Below are 15144 nucleotides of genomic sequence, written 5' to 3'. Positions count from 1 at the left end.
GTGTCAGTGTGTGTGTGTGTGTGTGTGTGTCAGTGTGTGTGTGTGTCAGTGTGTGTGTGTGTGTGTGTGTCAGTGTGTGTCAGTGTGTGTGTGTGTGTCAGTGCGTGTGTGTGTGTGTGTCAGTGTGTGTGTGTCAGTGTGTCAGTGTGTGTGTGTGTGTCAGTGTGTGTGTGTCAGTGTGTGTGTGTGTGTGTGTGTGTGTGTGTCAGTCACCAAATCTCAACCCAATTGAACACTAATGGAACGTTGCTGGCGTTTTCCACCACCATAAAAAAGGAATGTATCTGGGAAGACCAGTTTCATCCTCCACTTGAGTTCCCTTGGAGAACCGATGCCAAGGCACATTGAAGCTGTCCTGGTCGGCTCATGGTGGCCCAATTAAAGGGAAGGTTTAATGGTTGGCCCTATTAAAGGGAAGGTTTAATGGTTGGCCCAATTAAAGGGAAGGTTTAATGGTTGGCCCAATTAAAGGGAAGGTTTAATGGTTGGCCCTATTAAAGGGAAGGTTTAATGGTTGGCCCTATTAAAGGGAAGGTTTAATGGTTGGCCCTATTAAAGGGAAGGTTTAATGGTTGGCCCAATTAAAGGGAAGGTTTAATGGTTGGCCCCAATTAAAGGGAAGGTTTAATGGTTGGCCCTATTAAAGGGAAGGTTTAATGGTTGGCCCCAATTAAAGGGAAGGTTTAATGGTTGGCCCTATTAAAGGGAAGGTTTAATGGTTGGCCCTATTAAAGGGAAGGTTTAATGGTTGGCCCCTATTAAAGGGAAGGTTTAAAGGGTAGGTAGCATACAAGGGAGCCACATGTAACATACGGTTTCGCATCAAATGTCCCAAAGTTACACCTCACTATTCTATTATTCTTCGTGGGAAATAAACGAAACAATGTCGAAGTCATGTTCGGTAAAAAATGGAGGACCCGGCAAGGCCTTTTCCCTATAACTGTAAACACCAACAGAAGTTTGACTTCGAATGTAAAACTTGATAATTAAAACCAAAAGTGTTTGCACTCGTGACTCTACTGGTTTCCAATTGCATTTCCTGCCAAACCTACAGTTAGGTAGATAGATTCCAGATGTCAGCAAAGTACTAAGCCAAGGTGGAAAAAGTTGCAAAACTCCCGTAGCCTACTTCAGAGAAAATGCTGAGAAGGTTCCCCCCCCCAAAAAATAGAACACAGATGAGGAACTACACAATTGGAACAAGCAGGTATCCTTTTCAAAAGTGCATTGTGGGTCGTTTAAAAACATATATATATATATCCGGAAATAAATATGATAATAACCCCAAAACATAACTATGTTTGTAGTTATAGGTAATCAGACGGTGACCTGAGTCTTTAACCACACTGTGTTGTTATATAGGTGAGTAAAAACTCATGTCTCCTACTGGCGGTTGGAACTGGTTCCAGGAAATGACTAAATTATTCGAGGAACCGACTCAGAACCAGAAACTAAAGGGATCTATACTGTTCCGTGACAGAACCGTTATTTTTTTAAATCATGGGAACCCGTAAATAACTCTTCTTACTTTCCAGGCATTTTATTTTCAGAAATCGTAACAACAGAAATCGTAACAACAGAAATCGTAACAACGTGCCTCTGCTCTCACTCTGTCAGGCAGAAACTTATTCCAGCGTCTGTCTGCCAGATGGAAATCCTTGCTTGTGTGTGTACGTGTGTAGACGACCTGCCTCTTCCCCTCTGAAGCCTAGTCTACTGTAGCCCCTCCCCCTCTGAAGCCTAGTGTACTGTAGCCCCTCCCCCTCTGAAGCATAGTGTACTGTAGCCCCTCCTCCTCTGAAGCCTAGTGTACTGAAGCCTAGTGTACTGTAGCCCCTCCCCCTCTGAAGCCTAGTCGACTGTAGCCCCTCCTCCTCTGAAGCCTAGTCTACTGTAGCCCCTCCCCCTCTGAAGCCTAGTGTACTGTAGCCCCTCCCCCTCTGAAGCCTAGTGTACTGTAGCCCCTACTCCTCTGAAGCCTAGTGTACTGTAGCCCCTCCCCCTCTGAAGCCTAGTGTACTGTAGCCCCTCCCCCTCTGAAGCCTAGTCGACTGTAGCCCCTCCTCCTCTGAAGCCTAGTCGACTGTAGCCCCTCCTCCTCTGAAGCCTAGTCTACTGTAGCCCCTCCCCCTCTGAAGCCTAGTGTACTGTAGCCCCTCCCCCTCTGAAGCCTAGTGTACTGTAGCCCCTACTCCTCTGAAGCCTAGTGTACTGTAGCCCCTCCCCCTCTGAAGCCTAGTGTACTGTAGCCCCTCCCCCTCTGAAGCCTAGTCGACTGTAGCCCCTCCTCCTCTGAAGCCTAGTCTACTGTAGCCCCTCCCCCTCTGAAGCCTAGTGTACTGTAGCCCCTCCCCCTCTGAAGCCTAGTGTACTGTAGCCCCTCCCCCTCTGAAGCCTAGTGTACTGTAGCCCCTCCCCCTCTGAAGCCTAGTGTACTGTAGCCCCTCCCCCTCTGAAGCCTAGTGTACTGTAGCCCCTCCCCCTCTGAAGCCTAGTGTACTGTAGCCCCTCCCCCTCTGAAGCCTAGTGTACTGTAGCCCCTCCCCCTCTGAAGCCTAGTGTACTGTAGCCCCTCCCCCTCTGAAGCCTAGTGTACTGTAGTCCCTCCCCCTCTGAAGCCAAGTGTACTGTAGCCCCTCCCCCTCTGAAGCCAAGTCTACTGTAGCTCCTCCCCCTCTGAAGCCAAGTCTACTGTAGCCCCTCCCCCTCTGAAGCCTAGTCTACTGTAGCCCCTCCTCCCCCTCTGAAGCCTAGTCTACTGTAGCCCCTTCTCCCCCTCTGAAGCCTAGTCTACTGTAGCCCCTCCCCCTCTGAAGCCTAGTCTACTGTAGCCCCTCCCCCTCTGAAGCCTAGTCTACTGTAGCCCCTCCCCCTCTGAAGCCCCTCCACCCCCTCTGAAGCCCAGTCTACTGTAGCCCCTCCTTCTCTGAAGCCTAGTCTACTGTAGCCCCTCCTTCTCTGAAGCCTAGTCTACTGTAGCCCCTCCCCCTCTGAAGCCCCTCCTCCTCCTCCACTGGTCTGTCCATAGTGACTGGCTGTACAGTGAGTATGTTTGTCTGTCATTGTGATGCTTAATGACTTTCCTATACAGAAGAAAAAAAACTGATTTCAAAAGGGACAGAACTATAAATAAACTGGTACTTTTTGGGGTTCAGAACCGGTACAGAACTCTGTTTTGCTGGTTGGAACAGTGGAACGGAACCCAAAAAATAAAGGTTCTGTTCAGGAAAATAATAATTTGGGTGCCAACCCAAACCAACCCCTGCTTCCTACCCGTTAAGACACTATGTAAGTGTTTCCTTTATTTTGGCAGTTACCTGTATATATCTTTATTTTCTATTTCTCTATCAGGTTGATATCCTCTCTATGTTGTCCTAGCTCTATGATGATATCCTCTCTATGTTGTCCTAGCTCTATGATGATATCCTCTATATGTTGTCCCAGCTCTATGATGATATCCTCTCTATGTTGTCCTAGCTCTATGTTGTCCTAGTTCTATGATGATATCCTCTCTATGTTGTCCTAGTTCTATGATGATATCCTCTCTGTTGTCCTAGTTCTATGATGATATCCTCTCTATGTTGTCCCAGCTCTATGATGATATCCTCTCTGTTGTCCTAGCTCTATGATGATATCCTCTATGTTGTCCTAGCTCTATGTTGTCCTAGTTCTATGATGATATCCTCTCTATGTTGTCCTAGTTCTATGATGATATCCTCTCTATGTTGTTCTAGCTCTATGCTCATGTCCTCTCTATGTGTTGTATCTCTACGCCAGGCGTCCAGAGATCACCATCCTTTCAGCAGAGCCACTGGTGTCTAATACCTGGTTCCCCGGGGCTTCTGGGGGATTCCCTCCTCCTCCTCCTCCCGCCGCTCAGATCTGGGGCAGTACTATACCTCCTACTATACAGGTAACTAACCCTCCTCATCCTCCTCCTCTTCCTCCTCCCACCACGATGATCTGGGATAGTACTATACAGGTAACTAACCCTACTCCTCTTCCTCCTCTTCCTCCCACCACTATGATCTGGGGCAGTACTATACAGGTAACTAACCCTCCTCTTCCTCCTCCTCCTCTTCCTCCCACCACTATGATCTGGGGCAGTACTATACAGGTAACTAACCCTCCTCTTTCTCCCACCACTATGATCTGGGGCAGTACTATACCTCCTACTATACAGGTAACTAACCCTCCTCTTCCTCCTCTTCCTCCCACCACTGATCTGGGGCAGTACTATACAGGTAACTAACCCTCCTCCTCCTCCTCTTCCTCCCACAACTATGATCTGGGGCAGTACTATACAGGTAACTAACCCTCCTCCACCTCTTCCTCCCACCACTATGATCTGGGGCAGTACTATACAGGTAACTAACCCTCCTCTTCCTCCTCCTCCTCTTCCTCCCACCACTGTGATCTGGGGCAGTACTATACAGGTAACTAACCCTCCTCTTTCTCCTCCTCCTCTTCCTCCCACCACTGTGATCTGGGGCAGTACTATACAGGTAACTAACCCTCCTCTTTCTCCCACCACTATGATCTGGGGCAGTACTATACCTCCTACTATACAGGTAACTAACCCTCCTCTTCCTCCTCTTCCTCCCACCACTGATCTGGGGCAGTACTATACAGGTAACTAACCCTCCTCCTCCTCTTCCTCCTCCTCCTCTTCCTCCCACAACTATGATCTGGGGCAGTACTATACAGGTAACTAACCCTCCTCCACCTCTTCCTCCCACCACTATGATCTGGGGCAGTACTATACAGGTAACTAACCCTCCTCTTCCTCCTCCTCCTCTTCCTCCCACCACTGTGATCTGGGGCAGTACTATACAGGTAACTAACCCTCCTCTTTCTCCTCCTCCTCTTCCTCCCACCACTGTGATCTGGGGCAGTACTATACAGGTAACTAACCCTCCTCCTCTTCCTCTTCCTCCTCTTCCTCCCACCACTATGATCTGGGGCAGTACTATACAGGTAACTAACCCTCCTCCTCTTCCTCCTCTTCCTCCCACCACTATGATCTGGGGCAGTACTATACAGGTAACTAACCCTCCTCCTCTTCCTCTTCCTCCTCTTCCTCCCACCACTATGATCTGGGGCAGTACTATACAGGTAACTAACCATGAATGTTGGTTTTCCGTCAATTTGTGGTCGAGGGGGAATTTCTTATATTATTATGTGAGTACCGACAGGGACTATTATAATCACATCACATCGTGATGTCATGATGTGGGACAAAAGTATCTTTATCGGGGGGAGAAAAACCATGGTATATCACAGTGTTTTATGATAATCACGATAGACAAAGGTTGACATCGCCCCAACCCTAGTAAAAACCTGTCATGGTTTTCAACCCCTCTTTTTAATATGTTCCCTATGTTTGTCCCTGATGACTTGCAGTAATCTTGTGTTCTTTCGGATGTGAGTCCGATATAGATTTGTTGACAATTTTGTTTTGCTCCCTGGCTCTTCCTCCCTGGCTCTTCCAGCCTCCCCCCTCCTATGATGAGGTGATTAGAGAGAAGAGACAGGAACAGGATCAAGTGTTGCCTTCCTCCTCCTCACCCCTACACTCCGTCTCCACGACTACCATCGCCACGCAGACTGACACCGGACCAGAATCCTCAGTTCCAACCCACAGTCACGCCCCAGTCCAGAGAGGCTCAGTGGGTAAGAGAGGGGGAGGAGTGGGTGGAGAGGTTGACAGCACATAGTCTATTAATCAGTTCTTAGAATTCTGTTTTGGTCTGTGGAGTTCGAGATTAGTTCAATGTTGAGAGGCTGTTTTTGGAATCCAAAATCTGACATTAGGTCAAATTGATCCTACTTGTACTGGTGCTTGTTGCTTCAATGTGTGAATTTGTGTTTGTTTGTAGCCACCAGAGCTCCAAAACCTCCCAGACCTTCTTTCCCCTTTATATCCAAACCTGATGACACGACGGGAGCTGCTACTGCTACTGTCGACCCTCCCCTCTTCCTAGAAAACAGTCCGGCACTACACACGCACACTCCGACCAGCAGACACACCGAGGACACCAGACCAGCAGCGTTTCACAGTGACCTCTTGACCTCTGATCCTTTCTCACCTCTGACCTTTGCCTCTGGCAGCCAGACCGACCAATGGGTGCAGTCCTCCTCGGTCCCACCCCCTCATTCCACTGTTGCCTTGACAACTCCCTCCTCCCCTCCTCTGCTTCATAACCGGCCCAGGCCACACCCTCGCACGAAGAATAGCCTTCGACCAATCAGGCGAGAGGTCAAGGTTCAGACCCTGGTGAGGCTGGGACAGACAGAAAGTGAGGTCACAGAGAACCAGGAAGTGAGGAATCAGGAGGGGAAGTACCTTCAGGAGCTCCTGGACGCCTTCAGCTCAGACGATTGGGGCTTCCCTGATCACTATAGCAACGACAACAGAGAGAGCGACTCGGAAGAAGAAGAAGAAGAGGAGGAAGATATGAGTACTCTGAGAGCCAGGATACAAGCCTTCGAGCAGCAGCAACAGGCAGAGGACCACGGTAGCCATGGAGACCACGGTAGCCATGGAGACAACGGCGCGTCGCTAGGTCGGGGGAGACCTGAACCCCGTCACCGAGTCCAGCCGCCGTCCAAACCGGCCCCTCCCATCGCCCCTAAACCCTCCCTCGCAACCAAGACCTCCTGCAAAGGAGTCTGGCAAGGAGGAGGCTCGGTGGCAATCGACGTGAACTTGACTGTTGATACAACCACCACACAGCCCAAACCCAGTGACCCCTCTCCCAAACCCAGTGACCCCTCTCCCAAACCCAGTGACCCCTCTCCCAAACCTATTAAGACCACCTCAAGTACCCCTGTCCCTGCCCTTAACCCTATTGTCCCAATACCTGCACCCCGACCCCTGCTCCCTAGAAAGCCCCCCTCTGAACCCCAAAGACCAGACCGCCAGGCGAGGCAGACAGAAGGGACCCCCCCAATTCTCTGTCCTCCTCCCAGACCTCCAGTAGCACCCAGGACTAAACCCTCCGTAGACCTCCACAGCACCAACACTAAACCCTCCGTAGACCTCCACAGCACCAACACTAAACCCTCCGTAGACCTCCACAGCACCAACACTAAACCCTCCGTAGACCTCCACAGCACCAACACTAAACCCTCCTTAGACCTCCACAGCACCAACACTAAACCCTCCGTAGACCTCCACAGCACCAACACTAAACCCTCCGTAGACCTCCACAGCACCAACACTAAACCAAGTGTTGCTCAGAAGCCCACTGCCATGACGTCATCCGGTCGAGCGAGTGGTAAGTGTGTGTAAAGCAGCACTAAGCTACCTATGATGTGTTTTGATAAGTGCGATAGCCTGCTAGCTGAGAGGTGCGATAGCCTGCTAGCTGAGAGGTGCGATAGCCTGCTAGCTGAGAGGTGCGATAGCCTGCTAGCTGAGAGGTGCGATAGCCTGCTAGCTGAGCGGTGCGATAGCCTGCTAGCTGAGCGGTGCGATAGCCTGCTAGCTGAGCGGTGCGATAGCCTGCTAGCTGAGCGGTGCGATAGCCTGCTAGCTGAGCGGTGCGATAGCCTGCTAGCTGAGCGGTGCGATAGCCTGCTAGCTGAGCGGTGCGATAGCCTGCTAGCTGAGCGGTGCGATAGCCTGCTAGCTGAGCGGTGCGATAGCCTGCTAGCTGAGCGGTGCGATAGCCTGCTAGCTGAGAGGTGCGATAGCCTGCTAGCAGAGAGGTGCGATAGCCTGCTAGCAGAGAGGTGCGATAGCCTGCTAGCAGAGAGGTGCGATAGCCTACTAGCAGAGAGGTGCGATAGCCTGCTAGCTGAGAGGTGCGATAGCCTGCTAGCAGAGAGGTGCGATAGCCTGCTAGCAGAGAGGTGCGATAGCCTGCTAGCAGAGAGGTGCGATAGCCTGCTAGCTGAGAGGTGCGCTAGCTGAGAGGTGCGCTAGCTGAGAGGTGCGCTAGCTGAGAGGTGCGATAGCCTGCTAGCTGAGAGGTGCGATAGCCTGCTAGCTGAGTTGTTTTCATCAAACATGGTGGGGGGGGTTTATAGGATGTGTGGTAGAGAACGTGCGAGAGTCATAATTTGTTACGCAACCCACCATGTGAAACCAACAAAATTGCCATGATTGTGTGTGAACAGCCCCTGGTGTGGGTGAGTGTCATTCAGCTTCAGTTTGAAAACCTCAGTTATGCCACAGGAGGTTGGTGGCACCCTAATTGGGGAGGATAGGCTCGAGGTAATGACTGGAGTGGAATGAGAGGAAATGGTATCATATACAGAGCAGAAATATTCACACCTGTTTACTTCTTCCACATGTTGTTCTTGTCACTGGCCTCTACACACACACACACACACTACCCCACATGTCGAAGTGAAATTGTTGTTTAGAAAATATTTACAAATCAATAAAAAATGAAAAGCTGAACTGTTTTGAGTCAATAAGTATTCAACCCTTTTGTCATGGCAAGCTTACATTTTTTATATATATTATTATGTCATAGTTGAAGTGTACCTATGATGAAAATTACAGGCCTCTCTCATCTTTTTAAGTGGGAGAACTTGCACAATTGGTGGCTGACTAAATACTTTGTTGCCCCACGGTATGTAAGGTCCCTCAGTCGAGCAGGGAATTTCAAACACAGATTCAACCACAAAGACCAGGGAGGTTTTCCAATGACTCGCAGAGAAGGTCACCTACTGGTAGATAGCAGACATTGAATATCCCTTTGAGCATGGTGAAGTTATTAATTACACTTTGGATGGCGTATCAATACACCCAGTCACTACAAAGATATAGGTGTCCTTCCTAACTCAGTTGCCGGAGAGGAAGGAAACCACTCAGGGATTTGAACTTGAGGCCAATGATGACTTTAAATCAGTTATAGAGTTTAATGGCTGCGATAGTTACAGAGTGATAGGAGAAAACTAAGGATGGATGAACAACATTGTAGTTACTCCACAATACTAACCAAAATGACAGACAGAAAAGAAGGAATCCTGTACAGAATAAAAATATTCCAAAACATGCATCCTGTTTGCAATAAGGCACGAAAGTAAAACTGACAAAAATGGGGTAAAGAAAGGAACTTGATGTCTTGAATACAAAGTGTCATGTTTTGGGCAAATCCATCAGATCACTGAGTTGGATTTGCCCCATTAATAGACAATGTGCTGTCATCACTGAGTAACACTCTTCATATCTTCTAGCATGGCGGTGGCTGTGTCAGGTTATGGGTATGCTTGTCATCGGCAAGGGAGTTTTTTGGGGATAAAAAAAAAACAGAATACCTAGTGAGATATACATGGAGGAGACTTGACTACTTTCTTGTCTCTTTCTCTCCTGCATCAAAGGTCAAAAAAGTTTTAATAGGAGGCAGAATGCGATCGGAACGTCATCTAATTAACCTTCACATAACTCTCATAGATTTTCCACATGGACGGGGATATTGGAAATTTAATTAAAGTTTACTGGAGATCAACTTAAGAATTCAGCAAATCCCCTTATTGTTTGGGATACCTTTAAATGTACCTTCAGAGGTCATTCAATTCAATATTCATCAATAATAAAAAAGCAGTTTCTGGCTAAAGAGACAAGACTGACAACGGAAATCCATAGTTCAGGTAGACGGCAATAAAAACGGTAGAGATACAAAATAAGTTAGAGGAAAAACAAAAAACTTGAGGAACTTATTCAAGAACAATCTAATGTAATCTATTACAAAAAATAAAGCAGACTGGATGGAATATGGAGAAAAATGCACAAAATTCTTCCTGAATCGCCAATACAGCAACGCTCACAAAAATAATTTGCAGAAACTCGTTACTGAAGACGGACTCATCTATGATTCTCCGAATGATATTTTAAAGAGAGGAAGCTAATTATTTTCCGTCTCATCCTCTCCCACTGAATGAAGATTACGGTAAGGAATTCTTTCCAAATAATATAAAACTAACAAATGTACAGAAAGATCAGTGCGAAGGCCAAATTACAGAGGAAGAACTTTGAGGCTATTAAATCCTTTCATTCTGGAAAAAACCCAGGGCTTGATGACATACCGGTAGAGGTAGGAAGGCCAAATTACAGAGGAAGAACTTTGAGGCTATTAAATCCTTTCATTCTGGAAAAAACCCAGGGCTTGATGACATACCGGTAGAGGTAGGAAGGCCAAATTACAGAGGAAGAACTTTGAGGCTATTAAATCCTTTCATTCTGGAAAAAACCCAGGGCTTGATGACATACCGGTAGAGGTAGGAAGGCCAAATTACAGAGGAAGAACTTTGAGGCTATTAAATCCTTTCATTCTGGAAAAAACCCAGGGCTTGATGACATACCGGTAGAGGTAGGAAGGCCAAATTACAGAGGAAGAACTTTTTGAGGCTATTAAATCCTTTCATTCTGGAAAAGCCCCAGGGCTTGATGACATACCGGTAGAGGTATATCAAGTATTTTATGATATACTAAAAGCTTCATTGTTAGATTGTTTGTTTAGAAATGGTAGTCTGTCAAGTACTCAGCAGGAAGGTCTGATTTCTCTATTATTAAAACAAGACCCAGATGGCAAATATAAAGACCCAGTCTATCTAAAAAAAAAACTGGAGGCCCCTTACACTTCAATGTTGTGACGCAAAAATACTAGCAAAATGCATAGCACTCAGAATTAAAAGGGTTTTACCAGGTACTCTTCATCCTGATCAGAAAGGTTTTTTACATGGACGATACATTGGAGATAATATACAACAACTACTAGAAATAATAGAACATCGTGAAACATGTAAGAAGCCAGGCCTGGTATTTATAGCGGATTTTGAAAAGGTATTTTTATTTATAAATTATTTTATTTCTAACTGCCTGGATTTTTTTCAATTTCGGTGATTCTCTTATAAAATGGGTAAAAAAATAATGTATAGCAACCCCAGGTGTAAAATAGTAAATAACGGCTACTTCTCAGACAGTTTTGAATTGTCAAGAGGAGTGAAACAAGGATGTCCGCTGTCACCATATCTATTTGTTAATGGCCATCGGAATGCTAGCTATTAAAATCAGATCCAATAACAACATTAGAGGACTAGAAATCCAAGGCTTAAAAACAAAGGTGTCCATGTATGGTGATGACTCATATATTTCATATTAAGTCCGCAAACCCTGTAGTTTACAGCGGGGCAAAAAAGTATTCAGTCAGCCACCAATTGTGCAAGTTCTCCCACTTAAAAAGATGAGAGAGGCCTGTAATTTTCATCATAGGTACACTTCAACTATGACAGACAAAATGAGGGAAAGAAATCCTGAAAATCACATTGTAGGATTTTTAATGAATTTATTTGCAAATGATGGTGGAAAATAAGTATTTGGTCAATAACAAAAGTTAACTTTTTATTAAATGTTTTACTTTAGTTTATCATAAAATATTTTAACTCTACAACTCTATTTCTTGAACTGCATTGTTGGTTAAGGGCATTTCACGGTAAGGTTGTATTCGGAGCTTGTGACAAATTAAATTTGATTTGAAATTCACCTTTCAGCAGGACAATAGCCTAAAACACAAGGTTAAATATACACTGGAGTTGGTTACCAAGACAACCTTGAATGTTCCTGAGTGGACTAGTTACAGTTTGCACTTAAATTGGCTTGACAATCTATGGCAAGATTTGAAAATGGTTGTCTAGCAACGATCAACAACGAACCTGACAGAGCTCGAATCATTTTTAAAAGACGAATGGGCAAATATTGTACAATCCAGGTGTGCAAAGTTCTTAAAGACTTAACCAGAAAGACTCACAGCTGTAATCGCTGCCAAAAGTGATTATAACATGTATTGACTCATACATGTTTACTCATACTATTTAAATTTGATATTTATGTATTTCATTTTCAATACATTTGCAAAAATGTATCTTAGACATGTTTTGACTTCGTCATTATGGGATATTGTGTGTAGATGGGTGAAAAAATATATATTTTATCCATTTTGTCTCTACCTTCTTGCCCTTTGTGTTGTTGTCTGCACCCAATAATGTTTGTACCGTGTTTTGTGCTGCTACCATGTTGTGTTGCTACCGTGTTGTTGTCATGTGTTGCTGCTACCATGTTGTGTTGCTACCGTGTTGTTGTCATGTGTTGCTGCCTTGCTATGTTGTTGTGTTGTGTTGTCATGTGTTGCTGCTACCATGTTGTGTTGCTACCGTGTTGTTGTCGTGTGTTGCTGCCATGCTATGTTGTTGTGTTGTGTTGCTGCCATGCTATGTTGTTGTGTTGTGTTGTCTCTCTTGTCCTGATGTGTGTTTTGTCCAATATTTATATGTTATTTATTTATTTAAATGTATCCCAGCCCCCATCCCCGCAGGTGGTCTTTAACCTTTTGGGAGGCCGTCATTGTAAATAAGACACTTGTTCTTAAACTGACTTGCCTGGTTAAATAAAGGTTAAATAAAATAATTAGAATAATTTTGAATTCAGGCTGTAACAAAACATTGTGGAATAAGTCAAGGGTTGTGAATATTTTCAGGACAACACTGGATATAATTTGTGTGTTTGATACCATTCCATTTGCTTTGTTCTTTTATGAGCCGTCCTCCCCTCAACAGCCTCCTGTGTTTATGCACATAACTTTACCTCTCTCCTTCTCTTCCCCTCTTCCTCTTCCTCTCCCCTCTCCCTTTCCTGTGTCTGGGACAGCCCTACCAGAGAACAGGAGACCTTCTCTGCCGTCCAAACCCTCCATTCAGACCTTAATCCCAGCTCCAGTCCAGGCTACTCCCCCAACCTTAGCCCCATCTCCAAACACAGCCCCAGTGGGATCTACCCCCCCAGCCCCAGTGGGTTCTACCCCCCCAGCCCCAGTGGGATCTACCCCCACAGTCTTACCCCCAGTCCCAGTGGGTTCTACCCCTCCAGTCTTAACCCCAGCCCCAGTGGGATCTACCCCCCCAGCCCCAGTGGGATCTACCCCCCCAGCCCCAGTGGGATCTACCCCACCAGTCTTACCCCCAGCCCCAGTGGGATCTACCCCCCCAGTCTTACCCCCAGCCCCAGTGCGGTCTACGCCCCCAGCCTTACCCCCAGCCCCAGTCCAAAGGAAAACCCCACCAGTCTCCACAGAGTCTGAACCTCCTCTTCCTCCTCGGTAAGTGTGTGTATCTATGTCCTGGACTCCTGATAGACTGTATGGTCCTCCTTGGTTAGTGACTCCTGATAGACTGATTAGTGACTCCTTGGTTAGTGACTCCTGATAGACTGGTTAGTGATTCCTGATAGACTGGTTAGTGACTCCTTGGTTAGTGACTCCTGATAGACTGGTTAGTCCTCCTTGGTTAGTGACTCCTGATAGACTGGTTAGTCCTCCTGATAGACTGGTTAGTGACTCCTGATAGACTGGTAAGTGACTCCTGATAGACTGGTTAGTGACTCCTTGGTTAGTGACTCCTGATAGACTGGTTAGTGACTCCTGACAGACCGGTTAGTGACTCCTTGGTTAGTGACTCCTGATAGACTGGTTAGTGACTCCTGATAGACTGGTTAGTGACTGGTTAGTCCTCCTGATAGACTGGTTAGTGACTCCTGATAGACTGGTTAGTGACTCCTGATAGACTGGTTAGTGACTGGTTAGTCCTCCTGATAGACTGGTTAGTGACTCCTGATAGACTATATAGTCCTCCTTGGTTAGTGACTCCTGATAGACTGGTTAGTGACTCCTGATAGGCTGGTTAGTGACTGGTTAGTCCTCCTGATAGACTGGTTAGTGACTCCTGATAGACTGTATAATCCTCCTTGGTTAGTGACTCCTGATAGACTGGTTAGTGAGTCCTGACAGACTGGTTAGTGACTCCTGATAGACTGGTTAGTGACTCCTGATAGACTGGTTAGTGACTGGTTAGTCCTCCTGATAGACTGGTTAGTGACTCCTGATAGACTATATAGTCCTCCTTGGTTAGTGACTCCTGATAGGCTGGTTAGTGACTGGTTAGTCCTCCTGATAGACTGGTTAGTGACTCCTGATAGACTGTATAATCCTCCTTGGTTAGTGACTCCTGATAGACTGGTTAGTGACTCCTGACAGACTGGTTAGTGACTCCTTGGTTAGTGACTCCTGATAGACTGGTTAGTGACTCCTTGTTGTCATGTTTCTGCTCTTAAAGTAGTAGAAATGTACAATACTAATATAATAGTATAACTCTGAATGTCTCTCTTTGTATATTCCAGAACACACACACTCTTAACCTGTCTCTGTCTGTGTGTCTCAGACCCCAGGGAGGGGTTAAGATGCTCCCCCTCCGCCCCCCTCCCATAAAGACTGTTCCTGGTCGACCCCCACCTCCCCAGGCTATCTCTGCCCCCTCTACTATATCATCCAATCAGCCATCCCCTCCCCAGGATTTCTCTGCCCCCTCTACCACATCAGCCGATCAACAGGCTGTCCCCGTCCCCTCCAATCAGGCGCAGGGTCAGAGGGCACCAAAGAGAGGCCCCCCTCTACCCCCCCGACCCAAGCCTGGACATCCCCTGTACAAGAACTACATGGTAAACAAACATCTACTGGCTGTACCCCGCACTATACTGTATATACAAAAGTATGTGGACACCCTTTCAAATTAGTGGATTCGGCTATTTCAGCCAAACCCATTGCTGACAGGTGTATAAAATCAAGCACACAGCCATGCAATCTCCGTAGACAAACGTTGGCTGTAGAATGGCCGTACTGAAGAGCTCACTTTTAACATAGAGCTGACCCGGTCAACTGTAAATGCTGTTATTGTGAAGTCTACGAGCAACAACGGCTCAGCTGAGAAGTGGTAGGCCACACAAGCTCACAGAACGGGACCGCCGAGTGCTGAAGCGTATAAATATCGTCTGTCCTCGGTTGCAAACCTCACTACTGAGTTCCAAACTGCCTCTGGAAGCAACGTCAGCACAATAACTGTTCGTCGGGAGCTTCATGAAATGGGTTTCCGTGGCTGAGTAGCCGCACACAAGCCTAAGATCACCATGAGCAATGCCAAGCGTCTTCTGGAGTGGTGTAAAGCTTGCTGCCATTGGACTCTGGAGCAGTGGAAACGTGTTCTCTGTAGTGATGGACGGACGTATCTGGGTTTGGCGGATGCCAGGAGAACGCTACCTGCCCAAATGCATAGTGGCAACTGTAAAGTTTGGTGGAGAAGGAATAA

At 46.6% G+C, this 15144-nt stretch overlaps 1 protein-coding gene and 1 long non-coding RNA gene across 4 annotated transcripts in view; both read left to right on the top strand.

The window, feature by feature from the left end:
* LOC110532885 (SH3 domain-containing protein 19) overlaps positions 1 to 15144 on the top strand; it is a 52949-nt gene that overhangs the window by 25788 nt on the left and 12017 nt on the right. For all 3 annotated transcript variants that reach the window (XR_005053096.1, XM_036987096.1, XM_036987095.1), the window contains exons 5-9: positions 3778 to 3913; positions 5493 to 5673; positions 5880 to 7280; positions 12659 to 13106; positions 14224 to 14500. Coding sequence is in view for 2 of the 3 variants with exons in the window: in XM_036987096.1 (XP_036842991.1) it covers positions 3778 to 3913; positions 5493 to 5673; positions 5880 to 7280; positions 12659 to 13106; positions 14224 to 14500 (2443 nt within the window). In the remaining variant the exon portion in view is untranslated. The remainder of the gene's footprint in view (positions 1 to 3777; positions 3914 to 5492; positions 5674 to 5879; positions 7281 to 12658; positions 13107 to 14223; positions 14501 to 15144) is intronic.
* Positions 183 to 1162, top strand: LOC118965970. The gene is made up of 2 exons (XR_005053098.1): positions 183 to 739; positions 770 to 1162. It is a non-coding gene; the product is annotated as an uncharacterized LOC118965970 (long non-coding RNA).

The sequence above is a fragment of the Oncorhynchus mykiss genome, chromosome 9 (assembly GCF_013265735.2).
Source record: "Oncorhynchus mykiss isolate Arlee chromosome 9, USDA_OmykA_1.1, whole genome shotgun sequence".
Lineage (NCBI taxonomy): Eukaryota > Metazoa > Chordata > Actinopteri > Salmoniformes > Salmonidae > Oncorhynchus > Oncorhynchus mykiss.
This window is presented reverse-complemented; position numbering and strand designations above follow the sequence as displayed.